This window comes from Hesperophylax consimilis, chromosome 6 (genome assembly GCF_061612785.1).
Source record: "Hesperophylax consimilis isolate HC1 chromosome 6, BYU_Hcon_1.0, whole genome shotgun sequence".
NCBI classification, from domain to species: Eukaryota; Metazoa; Arthropoda; class Insecta; order Trichoptera; family Limnephilidae; genus Hesperophylax; species Hesperophylax consimilis.
This window is the reverse complement of record NC_142841.1, coordinates 20,225,533-20,248,833: the sequence shown is the minus strand read 5'-3', so window position 1 is coordinate 20,248,833 and position 23,301 is coordinate 20,225,533. Positions and strand designations below refer to the sequence as shown.

Below are 23,301 nucleotides of genomic sequence, written 5' to 3'. Positions count from 1 at the left end.
GACTAGTTTAATTGTAATTTTATCATACTTCAGGTGAAAAAGATAATAAAATTTCATGTATTGAAAATCTTTCTTCAAAAGATAATCAATTTCATTTGCCTGTTTGGGGCCTAAGAGTCGAAAGGTCTTATGTAATTTGGTGAAATCACTTTTTTTTCGAATATGTGTAGTTCACACTTTAATCAATTCACACAATTTTTTTTATTCATGCAATTTATTTTTTATTTAGTTGTTATGTATATGTATAGTCTTGAAAAAATCAATTGTTTACAAAATTAGTTGGCTTTAAAATAAAATTAAAAGGTGTACGCAAAGATATTTTGAATTTTTTTACTTCATCAACTTACCTTCATGAAAAATCTGTCTTTTTGATTGCGATTCTTGGCCCCGCAAGAGAGCAGCTTCATCTGCTTGATGGAGTTCTGCAGATCCCTCCAGGTGAAGGGCTGAAGGGACACATTGTAACCCTCGATGGAGAAGAAGATCTCACAGGTTGGTGTGTGGACGGCCCTCAGGGGCAGATTCATCACCCCGTTGGGCTCCACGAAGCCAAGGGACTCCACCACATTACCTGTCACGGTCATGAAGTGGACCTCCACTCTAACTGAAAGGCTGTTGGTAACCTGGAATATTTAAAGAATTTGTAAAATTTACAGTATGTCAAATTGTTTGATGCCATAGATAATAAAAACGAGGGAGATGGGCAATGACAATCCTGTAATGACACAACATACGCTTAAGGGGATAACCACCAATGGATCATGTTCACAATAGCTCATCTGATATAACCAACAAACAGAACAGAATATGTGATGATTCAGAAACTAACCTGTATAACACTACGCAGCAAGATCTGTATAGTGCCCTCCACCATGGAAACCTCAGATATGACTCCACAACCTTCCAGAGAGGATAGTCCAGTGGATTCCACCTGCGCTGGGGCCAGCACGCCACGCAGGGAGAAGTAGCGCTTGTCAGCACGCACCACCGGCAAGCACAGGGGATGATCATTCAATTCCACAATCTAAAAATAAATATATACCAATTAGTAAAAATAAAAATCAAAACCATTAAATCGAACCCTTGGAATAACAATGGCAATGTTATGCGATAATGAACTCTAAAGTAGCTTTCTCTAGAGTCAACTAGCTAGTCAGATGAAACATTGTTATTATATAAATATGGCATTTTGTCTTGTTTTGAAAACAGTTGCTTTGATGTAGAAACTTCAGACAGAAAAAACTGCCCAAATTTCATGATGCCAGATTTTACCATAGGAGTGTTTTTGCTACTGCAATCAAACAAATAAGTTTAAGTGAGAAAAATTGATAAATATTATCGTATTCACTTATCATTGCAATACAGTAAAACCACGTTAAATCGGAAACCACGGAATCTCAAAACAAAATTTCAAATTAAGAAATTCCCATATAACTCGAAATTTCATGAAAAAAAAAAATATTCGCCAAAAATTACAAGGTAATTATAATTTTTTATGCACAGACCAAAGTAAATTCTTTTTTCAATAAAAATATATACCTACATTTGGGATTTTTTTGATTTATGATTTTTTTTTTGGCAAATATTTCAAATTAAGCTTTTTTCGAATCATCGGGTTCAAATTAACGGTGTTTTACCGTATCATAATAATGTTACCTTAGTGTACAAAGTCCATTCAGGAAGCTTTTTATTGAGTCCAGTGGAAGGGGACAGCCCAGCTCGAAGTTTCAGCGGCAGAGATTCTCCAGATACCAAAACAATGCTGGAACTGACAGAAGAGATACAACCGTAAGATTTACCATTTTTCGTAGAGCTGTCAATAACAAGATTTATACAGCGGAGCAAGATGGCTGACAGTCAAAGAAGTTATAATACGTCTGCAGGAGGTAGAAGTATTCAGGAGGCCTAAACTAAGGTCACTGGACGGGGTCGAGGCCATCACTGTATCCTTAGGCATTTTGATTTTAAAATTAAATTGTGTAAATTCACATTAAATTCATATACAATAATATGTGGATGTAGTGTTATGCTTGTGGCACGTTCCAGAGTGGTATACACAGAATTCAAACAGAACTGAATAGCCAGCTACTTCCCCCCTTCCTTTTCCTCTTTTCCTTCCCCTCCCCATTCCCTTACCCTCAAAATATACCCCAATTGGGGATGCCATATGCTCTGGCGCCAGACAGTCAGGAAAAGTTGGAATTCTGGTGAGGTATTCACATTTAAAAAAAGAAACTGGAGGACAGGACCCTTCAAGTGATGATGTATGTAAACGGGGAAATCTAAAAGAAACAACAGCTTCTTCCACTATTCTTTTAGCTGAATTATGCACCTCAAAAATTGAATAAATTTTTGACTCACTCGCCAACGACAGGATTGACCATTTCTGACACGCTGGAGTCTGCAGACTCTACGAAGGTGGCGAAGGAGCCCTTGTCCAGCAGCAGGGTCACCGTCAGCCCCGTCTCATTCTTTATGAGGTACGGGGCGGTCACGGCGGTGAACTTCTCCAGCACGCCGCCGTGGACAGCCGAAGAAAAGGACTTGCCCAGTTGAGTCAGCACCTGAAACCAACGAAAGAATTCATATTTAGATGACATCAATAACTAAGCAAGCTATATAAACTATTTATTTTTATGTTGTACTGCACTACAACACATATAAACTGTTTAGAGCCAGCGGGACTGTGGCATTATTGCATTCATTCGTACTGGATGCATGGACATTTTTTTTCAATCATTTTCTTTATTTTCCATCACACTTTCCCACTAAGTTAGGTCAACAAGTGACACATACTATGTCTTGTTTCAGCAGCACCGTGCAGATGAAACAGAGCGCGAATCACGTGATCCGTTGCGACATGTGGCAGTGTGATTTGTGTAAAAAAATAGCCAAGTAAAATGATATCTATATGTTTTACTCCGAGAAATGTTGAACAACGGATACTGAACATAGAACTAGAGCCATTTCAAGCAATGTTTGAATTTTTAATGGTAATCTCTCTACTGGGAAAAACTGTCAATGTGGAGCGAGGTTTCATACAAGATTGTATTTTCATTTTTCATGTGAAAATTTTTTTAAATTAGTTTTGTTCACTCAAACCGGGTTTTGAATACATGGCTCTTTTCAGTTCAGAGTCAAGGAGCTTACTTATGTCATAAAGGAAGCCCAAAGCCTTAGCACTTTTCGTAGGACATGTGCTTTATATGTAAAAATAATTTTTGATTGTTGAACTCACCAATATTATTTTAGTCACCTAGATATCTTATATAATATAATTTTGTGTATTTATCTTTTTCTTTTAAAATGTAATTGTTATTTTTTGTATTTTATTATATTTTCCTACTAGATGTATGAAAAAATTGCGTACATCTAAATAAAGATTCAAAAACAAAACTGGTCTACAATGGATATCACAGAACACACTCTATTGTAAACTTTGTAATTAATACACAGTAGGATTTCTATGAAGAGCACAAAAACACTCAAATCTCGATTAAAAAAAAAACTCAGGAACGGTTCCGTTGAAATCCTATTGAAATTTCAGTCTGTCTCTCACTGTAAACATTTTATTGAAATTTGGATGTTATATTAATCCATATACTACCACTGAATGATGATTGTATCTTCCGATGCAAAGCTTTTTTAATGGTTTGAAAATTGGTAGCCTTATTAAAAATCGGCTTGGTGGGAGTTAAAGCCATTGCGAAGATTGTCGGGTGAATATCGTGAATAGGTTTATTACATTTGAGCCTGAACAAAGCAGCTCGACAACTTCCGTTAACAACATTGATATAAATACTTCTGTATAGAAATGGTATGTGGACACTGACCTGAAGAGCTGTATTGGTGATAGTTAGCTCCAGGTGTTCGGAGCTGGTGAACTGCACGGCCATGCTCGGCTGTGGCAGGTTTATCTCTGTCCCATCGACCACGTCCCCAGCAGGGTGATCCACTATCGGGGAAGTGGCCACACTTGGGGTAGTAGCAGGAGTCTCTTTGTTCATTTGGACCTGGAAAACAACATTTAAGTACTTGAGTAAAAGATTATCGAAAAGAAAACATTTCATTATGTCTCGGGAATCCTTGTTTTCATGTATTCTTTTTGTGAGTGCCCTCTCCTTTCGGCAGTTGACAATCATCAGGGCATTCTTCATTCTGCGAGATGCATCCAGGAGCAAATCAGACGAGCTGCACTTGAACCAGTCATGTAGGTTTCCGAGCAATTGGAGTCAGCCTCCAAGATCAGGTCTTTTCTTCCCCACCTTCCTCATCCATCTCATTCCCTTCACCGAACTTAAATAGGTAATTATAAAGTAGATAGTTTTAGTAATGATCTTGGTTAGATAGCAATAATTGATTGATTGATTGATGGCTTCTAAAACTCAATGTCGAAAAATGCATTGTCCTAAATGTTGGAAAAACTAACCCTACACTTGCCTACAAACTTAATGGAACACCTCTAAAAGCAGTGACATTACGACAAGACTTAGAAGTTACCATATCACAGGACTTGAAATGGGAACCACACATCGCTGGAATTGTGAAAAGAGCAAATTCACTAACATATCTAATCAGGAAAACCTTCCTTGACCTAACACCGGACATGATGTTAAAAATATATAAAACATATGTGCGACCTCTCCTGGAATATGCTTTCCAAATATGGAGTCCTTACTTCGCAAAGGATATAAATCTGTTAGAGAGAGTACAGAGACGTTTCACTAAAATACCAAGAGCTCTGAAAGATCTACGATACGAAGATAGACTCAAGGAACTAAGATTACCAACCTTACAAGAAAGAAGAGAAAGGGGTGACTTGATCGAGACTTTCAAAATTTTATCTGGACATTACAGTTGCCCTAGCATCCAAGAAATCTTCACTACTAATAAAAATATAAATCTCCCTGGACACTCAAAAAAAATTACCAAAACGCCTTTTGCATCTGATCCTAGAAAACACTTCCTTGCAAATAGAGTAGTGGATGCTTGGAACAAACTTCCACAACATGTCATCGATGCAACAAATATAAATCAATTCAAAGCTCTATTGGATTCACATTTGGAGAGAAGAAAGGATTTAGTTCAAACTTAAAACAACTCAATTACTGTCAAACTTGTTGTGAAATCAGATATGAGCGCATCAGCAGAATTCTGCCTGCTCATTACATAATAATAATAATACTCACTTGCATCTTGAGTTCCCAGGGAACATGCTCGTACAGACTGCCCTTCAGCACTTCCACTGGCTCTATGAGTGGCTCCCACAGGGCCATGGAGTTGTTGTAGTAGGACATCTGCATGGCCCAGGTGGACTCCATGCTTAGCTGAAATCAAACAAAACGCTTTGAATACAACAAACATAAATAAATACAGTAGAACCCTGATAATTTAAAATCAACGGGACCTCAAAGACCAAATTTCGAATTAATAAAATTTCAGTAAATTTGAAAAAATGGAAATAACCTTCGAAGTCGAATCCGCAGCCGTTCTGTAAAATTCAGATAAGTATTCAAAGTAAATTGAAATCAAAATTTACCCACCGATTACAAGCACGGTCGGGCCATAAAATTCAGGTATTCAAAGTGAATTCGTAATAATACAACATATTTCCATGTAAATCGAAATTTTGATGTCCATTTCCAGCATGGCCGGCCTGTAAATCTCAAGAATTCAAAGTAAATTCGTAATATTATATTATTATTTTATGTATAACGTATTTTCATGCAAACTTAAATATGGTAGCTCGTAATCTCAGGAATTTGTTAAAATAAGATCACAAGGTGTCGTGAGTTCAATTCCTTGGCTGGCTAAGTCCTCCATCACAGCACAAGCAACATTTTCCGCTCACTGTGGTGGTAGTAGGAGATTTTCAAATATTGTCAGGTTATTCTTCACCCGGAAATGTTTATCTCTCACAAATTTAAAAAAAAACAATGTAATTGGAAGTATCACGGCCAATTACTGGCGCGGCCAGCCCATCAAATTTAGGTATTCAAATTGATACAACATATTCCTGTGTAAAATCAAATATTTTGGCTGAAATCCAGCACGGTTCGTCCGACAGATATGATAATAATTACATGAATTACTATGATATAACTGCATATATCAAAATTTTATATGGTTTTACTGCCATGGCTGCCCGGCCTGCCAGATTTAGATTTACGAAATTATGTGATTTTTTTTTTCGCACAAATCGATCTTTCGAATTACGGGCATATTTTCCTGCATTGACCAAAATAAATTTACAATTACGAATTAAAGAATTTCAAATAATTTTTTTTTTTTTTCCTAGAGATCTTTTTTCCCAAAAATTTTATTGAATTATCAAGCTTTGAGTTAACGGGGTTTTACTGTACATACAATGATTCATTGTTGACTGTCCATCAGACAAACATACTTTTGAGTATCGAATGAAATTTGTTTTTTTTTAAGGTAGAGATTAAAAGGGTGTGTTACCTGTCCACTCCAATCCTTGATCTTCCCCTGCAGGGAGGCCTGCATGCACAGCATGGGGATGGTCTCAGTGCCCATGCCTGCGTCTATGGAGAAGGCTATGACGGGGGCAGACAGCATACAGATCTCCCCCGAGGGGGCGGGGGCGGGGGGCGGTGAGGTGGGTCGCTCCACCTCAAATGCGCCATACACGTCCAATGCGTCTTCCGCAAGTTCTACAGATCATTTCAAAATACAATTAATTCTATTTTAACACGTTGTTTTAGAAAAACACGGTCCACAAAGAGTAATGGTAATACGTATTAATCTGAACTTAAAATAAAGTTAGAATAGAATCGAAACGAGATCGAGATAGAATTTTAAGTGATGAAAGTAGCAAAAATGAGAAAATTTATTGACTGAGAGTGACATATACATTATAAAATGGAACCCATCTCACATTTTCCTAGACGAAACGTACCCCCATCACGTGGAAACAGAATTAAGTGTACCTTTAACACTCAAAGTGCTAATATCATTACATAGAAGCCCAGGCCGGTTCATAAAACAATAATAAAAAATTCCTGATTTTTTTTTGTTTTTAATTATATATGTCCGTTTGGAAATATGTCATTAAAATTAATGTCAACCGGGAATATTTCTAAATAAATCATGAAAGTGAAAGTTTTTTACTGCTTTCCATACAAATGGGCCGCTTTCACGTAAAACAAACATGATACATGTAAAAAAAAATTTTGGATGACACATGAAACATGTTTTGCATGCTTCTAACTTTTCATCTAATTGTTTTAATTTTCCGTTCCAATTTTCTTATATATAATTGGTAACGTAACAGAGCGGTTGCTAAGACTAAAAAGATCGCTGAGAAAAAAAAAATGCACATGCTTCATTAGAAAATCAGTTGCTGTAAAAATAATTTTACTGGTGCAGGTTGATTATAGGTGTCGTTTAAAAATACCGGAATGTTTATTTTACTAAAGTTCTGTTATATGTTATGTGTTCCTTATTGAATTCCCTGTTTAATTCATTTTAAATCCTGGAATTAAAAATAGAATGAGAAAATGTGTTTTATTTAATACTATTTCTAAATACGTAAGATGTGCAGTTTTAAATATTAATTCAGTTCAGAGTAATACGTAAAAAAAGAAACAGATACAATTTTTATTAATCTGGATGAATCTTATTTTTAATTGAAAAATGTAATGTCACAGTGAAAAAATGGTACATGAATTTAAACACTATTGGTATTATTAAGTATTTTCTAAAGTGTTATAAGTAAGAATAGTAACGGATAATGTTATGACACATGTCTTATTTTAAACCTTGTTTACAAACTATAAAAATATTTTCTTAAATATCGAGTAATAAATACAATTGTTTACGATTTCTTTACGAATATGCAATTTCAAATGTTTTTTATGATCTTTTTTTTTTAAATTCATTAAACCCTCAAACCTGGGATAAATGATGAAATTTAAGTTGATTAATTGGCTTTATATTGCAGAAAGCAGTTTGTAAATTTCCAGATCAATATTCGGAGGTATGTTTTTTTTTAAATGAGCGCAGGCGAAATCAAAATCGAATGCATGGATACCTCCTATCGCTCAAGGCATTATTATTGTAAATACGCCCTCGTTAAAGTGGTTAAAGTGTCATATTTAAAAATTGAATAATATTTGCATGGAACCTAACCCGTTGAGTATTATATTGACCGATAAACATGGATTTATTCCTTACATAAAGAATATTGGCAGGAATTCAATCTATTAGCTATTTAACTATTCGGCTATTTCAGAATATTCGAAAATATTTTTTTAACTTTTTCCCTAAGCGGCTGTCGCAAATTTCACTAAAACACATACATTGTGCCAAAACATGCCTTGTGATGGGATAAATTACATTGAAAAGGTAAAGATTAAAACTTGAATTTTATGTCGAGGATAATTTATGCTAACGCCGAACAATTAAAAAAAAAGTTTTCTCCAAATTCTTGGATGAAACGTACCTGTTTTGAGGAACCAATACATGTGTTGTTGGAAGGGTTTAATATCCCACAGATCTTTGTAAATGCTGACGGAGTCCTCTTGCAAGGCGGAATCATCGTCAGCCTTTGTCATCGTCACCAACACTCGATTTAGCAAGTCAATTGTAGCTGAAATAAAAACCAATGATCGTCGTAATCGTAATCAAATTCTCTTCTTTGCCAAACTTAAAATTATAAAGAAAACGTTTACAGTTCCCTGATAATTCCAGGTTTTCCAGGGCAGTTTCTATATTTTTCCCTGATATGTTTTAAGTGGTATAAGGACATATCGTTCAAATTTTATTTTTGAAACACGGTTTTCATCTACGCCAGAAAATTAGAACAGATAAATAAATAAAGGGAATTCCTTCATCTAAAGCATTTATTATTTCCTTGCACCACAATGATCTATTCAAAACAAAATACACTTATTACAAATTTATGATATTTCGCCTGAAGACAATTTGTGTACAAATGAAAAGACCAGACAAAAATAGACAAATAAACAAAATTAAGTACAGTAGAACCCCGATAATTCGAAATTTTCGCCAAAAAAATTTCCGCAGAAAAATTTTTTCATACAAAATTTTTTTTAATTCGAAATTCGTTAATTCGTAATTGGAATTTTATTTTTGTCCGCGCACGAACATTTGTTCGTGAAATTCGAAAAAAATTGATTTTTGCGAAAATAAATCATAATATTTCGTAAATCTGAATCTAAAAGTCAGCCGTGGCGGTAAAACGCCGAAAAATGTATTTTTGCGTAGTTTTTTTTTTTTTTTTTTACAGTATTACCGCACAAGAGTCCCAACTGCTCCCGTCTGGAGCCAGTGAGACTATGGCATCCCCAATTGGGGTATGATGTGAGGCTGAGGGTATTGGGGAGGGGAGGGAGATGGGCAAGAGGAAGGTGGGGAAGTACCTGGCTATTCAGATCTGGTCACCAAACACGGCTAAAGCCATTTCAAGCAACGTTTCAATTCTGAATGGTGGTCTTACACCAGGGCGATACTGAGAGTATCTTCCACTCTGGAACGTGCCGCAAATATACTATATATTATTTTAAATTAATTAATTGTGAAATAACACAAATTAATCAAATAAAATTTATTTGCGCACGCCGGGTTCGAACCCGCGACCTTCGGATCTGTAGTCAAAAGCGTATACCACTAGACCACGCCGGCCGTCGTTATACATCGTCCTAATTAGTATTATTATTTTGTAAATCTGAATCGATTTACACTGGAATGTTGTATTTTTTCAAATTTATTTCGAATATCCGAGTTTGAAGGGCCGAGAAAATACGTTTTACGCAGATATATGTCGTAGTTTTACGAGTTTACACCAAATATCTGTATTTAAAGGGTCGGCCGCGAAATTTCGATTTACGCGTAAATTTATCGTATATTTACGAATTTATTTCGAATATTTGAATTTAAATGGCCCGCTGCGACGGAAATCGGCCGCGAAATCTCGATTTACGCGTAAATATATCGTATTTTTACGAATTTATTTCGAATATCTGATTTTTAAAGGGCCCGCCGCGACGGAAATCGGACGCGAAATTTCAATTTACGCGGAAATATATCATATTTTTACTAACTTTACTTCGAATATTTGAGTTAAAAAATCGGCCGAAAAATTTCGATTCACGCCGAAATATGACATATTTTTACGAATTTACTTCAATAATCTGAACTTAAAAGGCCGGCCGCGACGAAAAACTGCCGATAAAATTCGATTTACGTGGAAATATTTCATATTTTTACGAATTTACATCAAATATCTTAATTTAAAGGGTCGGCCGCGACGGAAATCGGCCGCGTATTCTCGATTTACACGGAAATATATCGTATTTTTGCAAATTTTTTTCGAATCTGAATTTTAAGAGCCGGCCGCGACGTAATACGATCGCGAATGCTCGTTTAACGCGGAAATATATCGTATTTTTACGAATTTAAATTCAGATATTTGAAATAATGGGCCGGCTGCGACGGAAAATTACCGCGAAATCTCGATTTACGCGGAAATATATCGTATTTTTACGAATATCTCAATTTAAAGGGTAGGCCGCGACCGAAATCGGCAGCGAAATCTCGATTTACGCGTAAATATATAGCATTTTTACGAATTTATAGCGAATATCTGAATTTAAAGGGCCCGCCGCTACGGTAATCGGCCGCGAAAATAAAGAAATAATTGGTATTAATACGAATTTACAACTAAAATACCACCCGGATTTGAAGAGGCGGCCGAGAAAATCGATTTTCTGCGTATTTTTTTTTTTTCATAAAAATTCGAATTACGTGGGAATTCGTTAATTCGAAATTTGATTTTTGATGTCCCGTGGATTTCGAATTAACGAGGTTCTACTGTATTGACACTTTGTAAAAATGTTGATAATGATGATCTTTAAATTTTATTACGAAGGTACTGGGTGTCCGACCCTTTTGACACTTTGTCGTAACTTTGCTAGCTTTTTCTTTACAGATTTCGCACCTACATAGTACCTATAGGGGAAAAACCAAGGCGGGGGGTTTACGACATGATTGTGTTGCAAGGGCTATTTACGAAAATAATAATAAAAAAATACCTACTTATCTAGTTGTCTTTGTCGGCATATCTTTTGTTACACACGCCGCAAGTAAAAGTAATAAAACACAACTTTGGGACTTCACAAATCGTAAATAACGAATTTCGTTTTATTTTTGGAATTCCCTGATATTTTAAGAATATTTTAAAATTCCCTGACATTTCCCTGATAATTCCCGGTTAGGTAAAATTCCCTGATAATTCCCGGTTTTCCCGGTTTTCCAGGTCTGTGGCCACCCTGGTTTACCATACAGGTTGAATTGGTGGCATAGAAAATCTTAACAGTCAGATAAAAGAAAACTAAAATTTTTACTAGTAATTAATTTTGTAGAAAGTAACCACTTGCGGTATGACAATACAAAATTAAATTAAGTTATTCGCCACCTTAATTAGCAAATTCCATTTCAAAGTCCATTTTTGTAACTTTACAGGAGAAACAAAAAACAGTTTTCAATCAAAGATCAAAGTTATGAATCGAAAGTGAATCTATGCTACCCTAACCTAAGGTGCGACATGCGATGGCGTCTGTGGTAAAGAGGTAAGGCCCTCGACTAGCAATCCTGAGGTCGCAGGTTCAAATCCCAGTCTACGCATGTAAATTTTATTTGATTAATTTGTGTTGTTTCATTATTTATTCATTCAGTATATTTGGGGCACTTTTCAGAGTGGAATATACTCTCAGTATCGCCCTGGCATAAGACTACCATTATGAATTCAAACATTTCTTGAAATGGCTTAGCCATGTTTGTTGACCAGATCTGAATAGCCGAGTACTTCCCCACCCTCCTCTACCGCATCTCCTTGTCCTCCCCACTACCTTCAATTGGGGATGCCACAATCTCACTGGCTGCAGACGGTTGGGAGCAGTTGGGACTCTTGTGAGGTATACATATAATTTAAAAAAAAAATTTAAACAAATAACATTAAAAAAATCTTATTTAATAATTATATTTATTAATATTTATTTTACTTGATACTAACTAACCTATAATTATCATACAGAAATGAATTTTTGGGAAACACATATTTTAAAAAATGCTAAAAGATGGCATTCAAATCTCAATTTTTGAAAAAATGGACTTAAGTAAATTTAATGAATGTGACGAAATTGGTTGGTATATCACATACAATTGTTATTTTAGATGTGGCTCTAGTTTGGCTTTGCCACCAAGCTTAACAAAGACTGTTTAATATATGAGTCGTGTAATTTCTATACCCGCTATATCAACTTTCATTGATTTGGAGAAAACCGCAAAAAACTGTCACATCTCTAGTGTACATAAGTAAATGCATAACAATTTTTTATATAATGAATTGGAGTAATAAAATTTCGAAAAGCATTTATTTTTCTATATATGTCTAGTAATAATTAAGTAATTTCGATAAATAAAATGGATATAGCGGATTTTGATACTCACTTCGTGATTTTGAAAGTCAACTGAGCCGACATGGCGGGTTTAGAAACTCACGAGTAGATCATTTTGACACACGAGCGTGGCGTCAGAGCGGCGGCCATATTGTATTTTGGCAAAATAACTGCTTGTGATTCGTTGAATCCGATATAACGGATTTTGATAGTAACTTTCTGTATGATATAGCGGATTTGGTTTCTCACTCGCAGTTTTAACATGGTTTTTGGTCGTGATAAGGAGGGTTTTGAAACTCAATTTTAGGCTCCTCTTGTTGCTCGCAAAAATTTGAACAAGATGTCATACTCAGATCATTTTGTCAAAAAATCGGATATAGCGGGTATAGAAATTATAGGATTCATATCATGAATTGTTATATATTAGTGTAATTACTTCAACTAGGTAACTCCGAAATCAGCTTTTTCGAGATTCACACAAATAAAAGATGAAATAAAGAACACAAATAAATAACTCGAAAAGGCAGATTTCAGAGTTACCTAGTTGTAGTAATTACCTTACGATATGCACTATGTGTGTCGATACAGAAGATAAGTTTAAGAAGGTTATAGTTTGTTGTTGTACCTGGCGAGACACTGATGACAATGGCCGTGAAGGAGATGTCCACATGCCATCCACTGTTGCCGGTAGCTGATGCATTCAGAGACACGTCGCACGGCTCCAAAACTGAATATCGTCCCGCTGTCCTCACACCAGACCTGTAAATTATAATAATGTCATTTGAAATACCTGTAAATTAAGGCGATGTGTTTGTCCAAACCTATCTACCCTAAGTATGGTAATGTCTTACCTTCCGTAGCGGCATGTGAAGAGCTGCAGTTGCTGAATTGAGCCGTCCATCACCTTCTGGTCATCTGTCATCCGCATTTTGAATGTTACTTCATTCTGCAATTTGTAAGTACCTACATATTAATAACCTATTCAGTCGATTCTTTGATCGGCGAAAAATCCCATTAACCCTTGGGATGCCGGGGGTAAAAATTCAATCGCCCGCCGTACACCAGTTTACACTATTTTCGTAATAACTTACTTGTAATGTTATTAAAAAAATATATATACATATATAATTGTATGACTGATTATTAATCCATTTCCAGTACAATATTCTCATCCTGACACACAACATCTAGGAAGATAATTATACAAAAAAAGGCTACTTAGAGAGGAATTAAATACATCCCCTGTTTCAAAAATTTCATTCAAGAGCACAATTCTTCATGTCATGCTATGTTGTGCTACAACATGTTCTGCCGTGTGGTATCTTGAACAATTCATGGCGACGACTACGACTGAAGTTTTTGGGTAAATATAATGTAATGAAGACATACAAAAGTATTATTGAGATTTATTATATTTTCCAGTTAAATAAGCATTCATTCAATAAAAATAAATCATATGAGGCTTTCCTACAAATAAACAGTACTAGGACTTTAAAAATGTAAAATTACGCTCTTTACATGCAATTTTGTGACGCACTTTTTCACAGATAAAATAAACCTATTTTCATGTGAAGAAACGACAAGCTAAAATGATGTTAAGATACGTTAAAATATTAGTATGCTAGGAGCAATTTTTTAAGGGTCAAAATACCATAAAATCGAGGCAAGAGCGGAAAATCTACTAGCAAATCCGCGGTGATTGTTTTGGCACACTAAGAGTTAAAAAAGACTACAAAGATCCTTTACTCTACAATAATAGAATCAAGGGACACAATATGACTCATTCATATTCAAGTCTACTTACATTGAGTACCAGCGCCTTGCAATCGTTACCCTCCATGGACTCCACCAGTATAATGTCTGGCTTCTCCACTTTCAGGTTGATGGTCATCATTCCCTTATTCTCCGCCTTGGCCGCCTCTACTTTGGGCAAATCCTTTCCACGGATTTTCTTGGACAACTAAACATATTAGAAAGTTCATTCATTTACTGTGTATGATTTATAAACATACATAGATACAGCGTGTTAAATGGACAGATACCTCTTTCCCAACCAAACATTAGTTTCAATCTTGAAATAACTCACATAAACGGAAAAGGCTCTTGCTCTAGAAGTTACTTCAGAAGTTACTATGGAAGATCTTGAAACTCTTGAAACTCTCGAGGCTCTAGAAGTTTTGATGATATTTTTGACTGATGTTTTGAATGTGGATTTCTGCACAGTAATTGTTTTTTTTTAATTAATTAATATTTTAACTACACCATTCATATTAACCCGGAGGCTGCCGTGCGCATCTATGTTTGATTCAAGATTCCGGGCCCTCGCTGCCACGCGCAATTATACGTGATTTTAATTTCATCTTGCGATATCTCGGAACTTTCTGTATAGATGGCGCAAAACTCAGGCATAAAAAATAATTTGAACCTTTATCTAGCGACATCTCTACACAGATGTGACAAATGATTTTGTTTATATTATGAAAGACCTCGTCAAACTGGAGACTACAATATTTCCCCTCTCAGTGTTTGAATTCCCCGCGCGCGCGTAGTTGTGTTAGTGTATCACGTGGTTCTTTCTTATCTCGACGGTTCGCGAATACTTAGAATCTGCAACGAATCGTGGTTCTAACGTTATTATTTTAACAAATTGTTTTTATTAAGTGGTCATATTTTTAGTGCAAATAAGTTTTGTGGTAATCAACATGTTTTGTTTTTTTAAATGAAATAAGTTGTTATATCCGCCTTTCGAGTGAAAAAGTAATAATATACATTTTATTTTAATTATCTGTGTTTAGAAACTAATTATTGTGTTAATTTGTCGTTTTTCCTATTTTTTTTGTGTAACCCTCCATCATGGCTCGACGCGACTTGTTTGATGACCAAATAAGAGAATATTGTCTCGATTTTATATCTGTTAAACTCTTTTATTGTACACAACACCATACAAAATTCAGGTATGAGCTTCCCCGATTATCAGTTATGTGTGATAAGACGAGTAATCGCAAAACACCACAAAAAACTCAACTCTACTCAACTCCTCATTCGTCTCATCATGACACACCATTACGTCTGCTTTCAAAAGAGGTTGTAAACATCAAAACAATCCAAGCCATACAGAGCCTGCCATGTTTGTGCGAATACAAAGCTTAAACAAAGTCGCAGAAAAATGGCTCGATATGTGTTCCCAGTGTAATGTGGCATTGTGTATTCATTCTTGTTTTAAAGTCTACCATTCGAATAAAAACTATTAACATAAATAATACGATAAGAAACTGTAAATAAAAGTTTAATAAATAATTAAGTTTAAAACAATAATATTATCACAATTGTATCGTGAGAAATTTAATGGTGAGCCGTTGCAGAGGTCCCACTTCGGAGACGTGAATACTGATATTACTATAGTATGTCTGTATGTGTTGGTGAGATTACTGATTTGATAATGGCGGCGGGTCGAAGTTTCTTGATGTTTCATAGATAGTTTTTATTCGTCAAATAATGCATCAATTCATAAAGATATCTTGTTTAGACTTTTTAAAAGTGTAACGTAAACAAGTTTTTTTTTGTTTTGGTAATAATTTACAATCTCTAAGTGCTGAGGATAATAAATAATGAGGCAATGTAAAATATTCTAAAAATCCTTGGCGTGGGAGTATGTATCTTGTGTTTACTTTCGGGCAGCAAAAGGGTTAAGAATACTACCCAAGAATATACACTAGACGCTACTATGATTTTAAATACAAAGAATGATTTGTGGATAAGCACAATTGAGGATAAGAGGTTTTCTAGGAGATAAACAAGTCTATTCAAAATAACATTATTTGAATACTTAATACTTAACAGAGGTCATCTTAATACATGAATATGTAGTGCATGTGTAACTTTATTCACATATTTAGTTTCAACGTAACCTCTTTCACTCTGTTGTGAGCTTCTCAGACTGGTACACCTTAACTCTTTGCACGCGGCCGTATCAACTGTTGTTACGGCAAAAAGTCTATACTCACACGCGGCTGTATCAACAGTTGATACGGAAACTTTGACGGCCGATATTCCAGCGCTCTTTCGTCATAAATGTATTTTTTGCTCACTTGGACATTCGTAGAACTATCACGATGCTGACATCTAAAAGAATTTCTTAAAAATAAAATTGTATTTCATAAAAAAAGATCGATAATCAAGTGCGCCTCTTCGCGCCTTTTAGTTCTTTAGTTTACATTTTTGTCAACGGATGGCGTTAGTACTAGTATGTCATTCACAACTTTTCATAACTAAAAATGATAAGTGATCATGGTGTCCCACTTGTGTCTATCAAGGCAGTGGCCTAAGTACACACACGCCGAGTGAATGGCGGGACCACATTCAAAAGATACGGTACGTCTTTGTATGAAATTTGATGTTTTTATTTTTATAAACATCTAAGAGTGTTGACACACGAGGATTTGTTTTCATATTGTGGAGAATAATGTGTTCTGTCTATATAGTCCAATAAATCATGCCAGAATGCTATAATTTGACATTTAATTGCGTGCATAGGTATTTGAAAATATGTACCGCATACGGGTATAGATAAAACGGAGCAAATTAACGCGTTCAAAAGGTTAATCATAGTTTGTTTATCTGATCAGCTGTCAAGCATAACACTCATCAAAATATGACCAAACACTGACTGGCCGAGAATTGGCAGTTAACAGGGGTCATTATTTGAAGTGGTAAAAGTGATAAAATCAAAATGATTCTGACTCTGACTCTCGAGAGAGTAAGGCCCCAATTTGCATTTGTCATATTTGGATATGTCAAAATATGAAGTTAATGGTTATGGTAATGCGCATTAATATATTTATGTCCCGGTTGCCCATTCTGCAGTTGTTTCACATTGAAACTCTCAAAATCAATGGTGATATAGGTTTAGGTTCCAGTGTTAACATACAATATGGCTGTCAAAATCAATGTGTTATAACTAGACATCGGATTATATGCACTAACAAAGTGCCAAAATATGCATGCAAATATGCACTAAAAAAGGCCGAAATATGCACTAAAAACTCTTGATTTGCCCAAAATATGCACAATCAAAATCAAAAACCATTTATATTTTTATATATTTGAATTAAAGACCGTACAAAAACAGCGAAATATTCTTAAAATTATGCATAGTTTTTGTGACAATATACAACTAAGTATTTTTCCAAATTTTCGAGCTCAAATTTGTGACGTTTGTCACCCAGTATTAATTTGTACGCCGAAAACGACCTCTCTACGTCAACTGACGTCATTGGACAAAATTTAAAATTTGGCGCCATTTCTGGAGATTTCTGTGCCGTTGATGTAGGCATTAATGTTCTTCATATCTTCAAGACTCGGGTTTTTAAGCAAAATAAAGTCTAACTTTTTACGAATATTTTCTGATATTGCGTTTTCTGAAGGGCGTTGGCGAGTTCGATCATTGTTTCCAGTATTTCTATTGCTTTAATTAGAGGAAGGTTTTTTGTTTCCAATTTTTTATGGTATCTGGTAACTTGTGGAAATGTGTTGAGATGAGGGCGATATTCTGTTTAATGGATGCGTCTTCAAATGCTAGCTTGCTTGAATGAATTGCAATTGCCTCAGAACTGTCAAATTGCCCAACTACCTACTTGTTTTACGGCCTCAAAATTTTCAGCATAGAATAATACTGCCTTTAGCCAAGTACCCCATCGAGTAATTATGGGTTCTGGCGGCAATGCTAGATTTGGCAATTGCTCTTTATAAGATTGCACACGCGACGGTGCTTTTAAAAACACTTTTTTTGTAGAGGAAATCAATTTATTAGCCTTCCCATACTCTTGCCGTATCTCTTCTGCAAGGCGATGAAACCCGTGAGCTAAGCAGGTAATGTGTAGTAAATTTGGATAAAAAGTTTGCAAGGCTTGGCCAGCTTTCACCATGTATGGCCTCCGCGCTTGTGCCCCTAGCGTCATCGTCACCTAGCTCCCTATACGTAGATGATACATCCCGCTATTAAACAAAATATGCACGATTTGGGAAAAAAGGCTGAAATATGCATTAACGTCGTAATTAGAGACTTATATGCATTTGCATATGCAAATATGCAAATGCATATAATCCGATGTCTAGTTATAACGTTATAAACTTTTTAGCGGGGTGAAATAATATGTACCACAATGATTTGAGATGATATAGAAATGGTATAGAAAAACATACCCGGGAAGGTTGAAGCCGTACATTACTGGCCCTGTAAGATGTGGGAACATTGGCGCTAGAAGCCTCTTCAATAGACTCAATCACGTGCTGGTCGGGAACAACTGAGGGCGGGGGAGGACTCAACGCAGATAGCCCACTCGTCACAAAGTCTCCTATCTTCATTAAGAAGTCCATAGACAGAATCAGATTGAAACTGAACACTCGTACATCCACTAAAAACACAAAATATATATTTCGTTTAATGTCATTCAAACTAAGAGAATACGTGTAGGGAGCATTGAGCTATATAATAGTGTCGCCACCTCATAGAAGAAATCCCTTTGAAGCAGATTCAATTATTTGTAACATGCTTCGAAGAACATTTTATATTTGTAGAGAGGTGAAAGGGAGGCAGGTTTGGCAAAGCTCGATCTTTTGTTGAGCGAGCGTAGCGCTTTGGACGATGATCGCTAGAACTATTACTTTTTTTTTTTTTTCTTTTTTCAAAAGAAGCAAACACATTGTAACTTGACATTTTAAATAAATAAAATTAAAATACTTGGTTTTAAGTCACTTTATTGATAAATTTTATTGTCTACCGGTTTCGGTACCTCCGTACCATCATCAGGACAGTTATAAAAATTACGAATAATTACAAAAAAAAACCAGTACCGAAACCGGTAGACAATAAAATTTATCAATAAAGTGACTTAAAATCAAGTATTTTCATTTCATTTGTTTAGAACTATTACTACTAACAGTTCCTTGCAAACATTTAATATGATAATATGCACATATTTGCAAAAAGGGTATTATTGCAATAACTTCTATGAAATAATAACATGCTCACATATGGAAAGTTAATACGTCGGCTTTATAAAACCTTTTGCCATTACTTTGGTAGCAATGCACACACAACACAAACACCAACGATGGTTGAAGATCGACTAAACTGGTGGGATAATCGGTGGATACAACAACCTCCATCTAAATGGAGCCACTTTTTCGCTTCTGTGTCTCGGAGTCAATTAAAATGCATCTATGTTAGAGAGATGATTTATATTATTGCATGTAGCTCATTTTTTCCTGGGTTATAAAAAAAATTATGCAACTTACTGAACGTATCCGATTGCTTCTGCGTGTAAGTGACATCAATCATACTCCTCAACTTCTCTCCCGACTCCCGGGAGATGTTGCTGATGGAAGTCTCGCTACCGGCATCGGCTTTCCTCTCCATGAAGCGGGTGATTTTGGACTCGCGGTTTGGGCGCGTGTCGTCCAACAGACAGTCCACCAGCAGCAGGGAGGTGTACATGGAGTTGTCAGAGAGCATCCGCCCCTTCACAGAGAGAAGGAGCAGACTGAACCGAGCGAGGCCGACCTCGTCCGTACTGCTTAACGGTGACAGGTGAGACTGGAAAGCAGAATACGAAACAAACAAAATGTTAAAATATAACAATAAGTTTAAATATTAAATTTTCTTAGAAAGTAAAAAAGAAATTTCCTCACTTATTCAATTGAGAATTGGACATGTGCCGTTCCTTCTCACCTTTATAAAAATCACGTGCTTTACTCCCCAGATTGTGCATTCTGTGGTCTAGAAATTGGAACTTTAGATGACATATTTTTTGGTTGTCCCTCTCTAAACAAGTCTGAACTCGACTCCAATCTTCTATATAATTTTTAAATTTGCCCATTTAAACCAATTTAATACATAAATTCACTTTCCCTCTCTCCAAAACTTAAAATGATGGCCTAAAGCACCCTTGTAGGGTGAAAGACAGAAACATTTGAAAAAAAAAACACTAATTTCTGAAGATCTTTTGATGTTGATGTCAAAAATATTCACTGGAACCAAGTGCTTTTTTTAAGTAGCATCTTTTTTCCTTTGAATCATCTTGGTGTTGCCAAATCCATGTAAAAGATGGCAGCGCCCTCCATTATTTCGACACTTTCCTGAAGGACTGTAAGTAAAAAAAGTCTCACTTGTCTTTCTGAGGCTTTGCTCATCATCTCGATGGTAAGGCTGTCCATGGTAAAGGTGAACTTCATGATAGTCCTGGTGGGGGCCAGCAGAACCTCCGAATCCTTCCTCTTGGCCCCGTACATGGCCATCTCGTTCTTCTTCAGCTGCTGGGTGCGCGAGGACTCCATGCTGTCGCTGGACTTGAGGCGGTTCAGCACTGGTGGTGCGGGAGGCGCTACCACAGTCTGCTCCTTCCCCTCCGTTAGGTTCTCTGCTAGGATTTTCATCACCATCTTGAAGTCAGAGTTGGCCACTCGAAGCTGAAAACGATAAAAAAAATATTAAATGATTTTTATTTATCTAGTACATAACATTTGCATTGCAGCAGAAATTGAACCCACAATCACCTCACTGAAATTTTAAAGAGTAGACCATTACACCATTGAGTCAATTTGGTGCTATTTTCGGGAAAACACAAAAATATTACGAGAGGAGAGGGGTCAAAGACTTTGAGTCCTGTTTTCACAAAAGTGCAAAAAGAAATTGGCATGATATTTTCCCCTTCCTTTAAAAAAGGACTTTCTCTGTATTCAGCATAATTTTCTAAGATATATTAACTTAAACTCGGTCTACCAATAGAAACTATAAATTACAAAAACTTATAGTAAAACAAATAAAAAAAACTATGATAAAAGACTTGCATGCGACTTGACTTTTATCTTTAAAATTGCTAATGGAATTATAGACAGCACTGATTTATTGAGCCTAATCACCTACAACATACCAACTAGAATTACTTAATCGAAAATTCATTTAGATACTCACTTGTACCTAGATTACATGCAGTTGGCAATAATTTTGCAGAAATTGTAATGTGTTCAACTGCACGGAATATAGTTACAAGAAGGCTTTAGTAACATATCTCAATAATATTAATAACTAAGCTAAGCATAATACTATTCTTCTGCATTAAATTTCTATATAACTAATAGCAAACTTGATTACTGTTAAACTAAACTATTATCTATTTCAAATGTTCGTAAAAGCCCACATGGGCGTAGAATCTATATAAATAAAAATTTAAATGTTCGTTTCTTCAAAATCCTATATCTCCGTAAGTTCTAAGCTGATTGCTTTTAAATTTTGACACAACGTTGTATTTGAATACGCATGTGTTTTTATATACCTATATTATATAGATGTTCCTGTGACATGTATAAGCATGCTTTTAAAAAAAACAACGCCATCTGTTGGACAAACATGCTTTTATAGTAAAACAGCGACATCTGTTGGACAAACATGCTTTTATGGTAAAACAGCGAAATCTGTTGGACATAAAAGCAATACGCGTTATTGTTTCTCTATCTGCACAGACAGACTGAGCCACAGCGACACGTGGCAGTACAGTGGGTACAGCTAGTATATAAATAAATATATTTGTCTTATCTTACAGATAGTATATAAATAAATATATTTGTCTTAACTTACAGATAGTATATAAATAAATATATTTGTCTTAACTTACAGATAGTATATAAATAAATATATTTGTCTTAACTTACAGATAGTATACAGGGTGTCCGGAAACTCGTAGTACAAGCGGAAAACTGGTGAATCTACATCACATTTGGAGTCGATTTTGTAGTATATTTTTTTTTTATTTGAGCTTTCGTTATCGAGTAAATCGAGTTTGAAGTTGATTTTTTTTTTTTTTTTTTTAATCAAATTCTTATAAATTATTACTGAAGATCAAAGTACCCAACTAATTAAAACTGTTTGAAAGTAAAACAAATGAAGAAACTCGGATTTGAAGCATTATTTTGAAATCACCCTTCATTTAACCCGGTGTAATCATAAAATATTTCTGCTCTGCAGGGTTAAAACATCTGTTATTCAACCCTAAACACCAGAAAAAACTTTAACCCTAAAATAGCCGAAAAATATTTTTTTTTGGTTTTTTTTTTGAAAATGCTCAAATCAAAAAACTTTATGTTTTTTTGGGTTCCCCATGTGGTGTAGATTCTCCAGTTTCCCGCTTGTACTACGAGTTTCCGGACACCGTGTATAAATAAATATATTTGTCTTAACTTACAGATAGTATATAAATAAATATATTTGCGTTGCCGGTGCTGTCAACTGAGTAGACATGGTTTCTAATTATTAAAACATCTCTATAAATATACTAAATACAGATTTTATATTTTAGGTAAATACATTATTTATATATTGGGTTCATAGACATATGAATATTAGTAGACCTGCCCTAAGTGATTAAAAGCGTATTATCCCCACTCCCCATACCGGTTCCATTGGAGCCGGCTGTGCTCGCGTATGGCCTCAAGTGAAATTTGAAAACGTGACGTCATCATTCTTGTGCGAACTATGGTCGAGGCATCATCGGTTCATTTTACGAAATAACACGGCAAAATGTTGACTTGTGCTATGAAAACTTGTAAAAATAGATGTGAAAAAGAGAATAAACCCAATTGTCGTATTACATTCCATATATAAGCATTATTTTACTTTATTTTAAGCATATTCACATCGTATAATATGGATCAGTTGTAGAAACATAATATACTATCACATCGAGAAACGTCTGGACGCGAAACACAAAGCTGGTTGGTTGCTGGGAAGTAAATTATGAACATTTATAAAAGTGTCTTAACTAAATACTTAAATGAAATATTCGACTCTGAAAATAGAACCGAATTT

General features: G+C 35.4%; 1 protein-coding gene across 1 annotated transcript in view; it reads right to left on the bottom strand.

The window, feature by feature from the left end:
- The window catches only part of Vps13 (vacuolar protein sorting 13C), a 115,757-nt gene that overhangs the window by 34,643 nt on the left and 57,813 nt on the right, over nucleotides 1-23,301 (bottom strand). The window contains exons 24-37 of the mRNA XM_089632438.1: nucleotides 20,607-20,906; nucleotides 19,737-20,034; nucleotides 18,642-18,853; nucleotides 14,245-14,400; nucleotides 13,292-13,386; nucleotides 13,066-13,199; nucleotides 8,465-8,611; nucleotides 6,463-6,674; nucleotides 5,190-5,327; nucleotides 3,834-4,013; nucleotides 2,362-2,564; nucleotides 1,657-1,768; nucleotides 830-1,024; nucleotides 348-623 (exon numbers count right to left, since the gene is read on the bottom strand). Coding sequence (XP_089488564.1) covers nucleotides 348-623; nucleotides 830-1,024; nucleotides 1,657-1,768; nucleotides 2,362-2,564; nucleotides 3,834-4,013; nucleotides 5,190-5,327; nucleotides 6,463-6,674; nucleotides 8,465-8,611; nucleotides 13,066-13,199; nucleotides 13,292-13,386; nucleotides 14,245-14,400; nucleotides 18,642-18,853; nucleotides 19,737-20,034; nucleotides 20,607-20,906 — 2,658 coding nt within the window. The remainder of the gene's footprint in view (nucleotides 1-347; nucleotides 624-829; nucleotides 1,025-1,656; nucleotides 1,769-2,361; nucleotides 2,565-3,833; nucleotides 4,014-5,189; nucleotides 5,328-6,462; nucleotides 6,675-8,464; nucleotides 8,612-13,065; nucleotides 13,200-13,291; nucleotides 13,387-14,244; nucleotides 14,401-18,641; nucleotides 18,854-19,736; nucleotides 20,035-20,606; nucleotides 20,907-23,301) is intronic.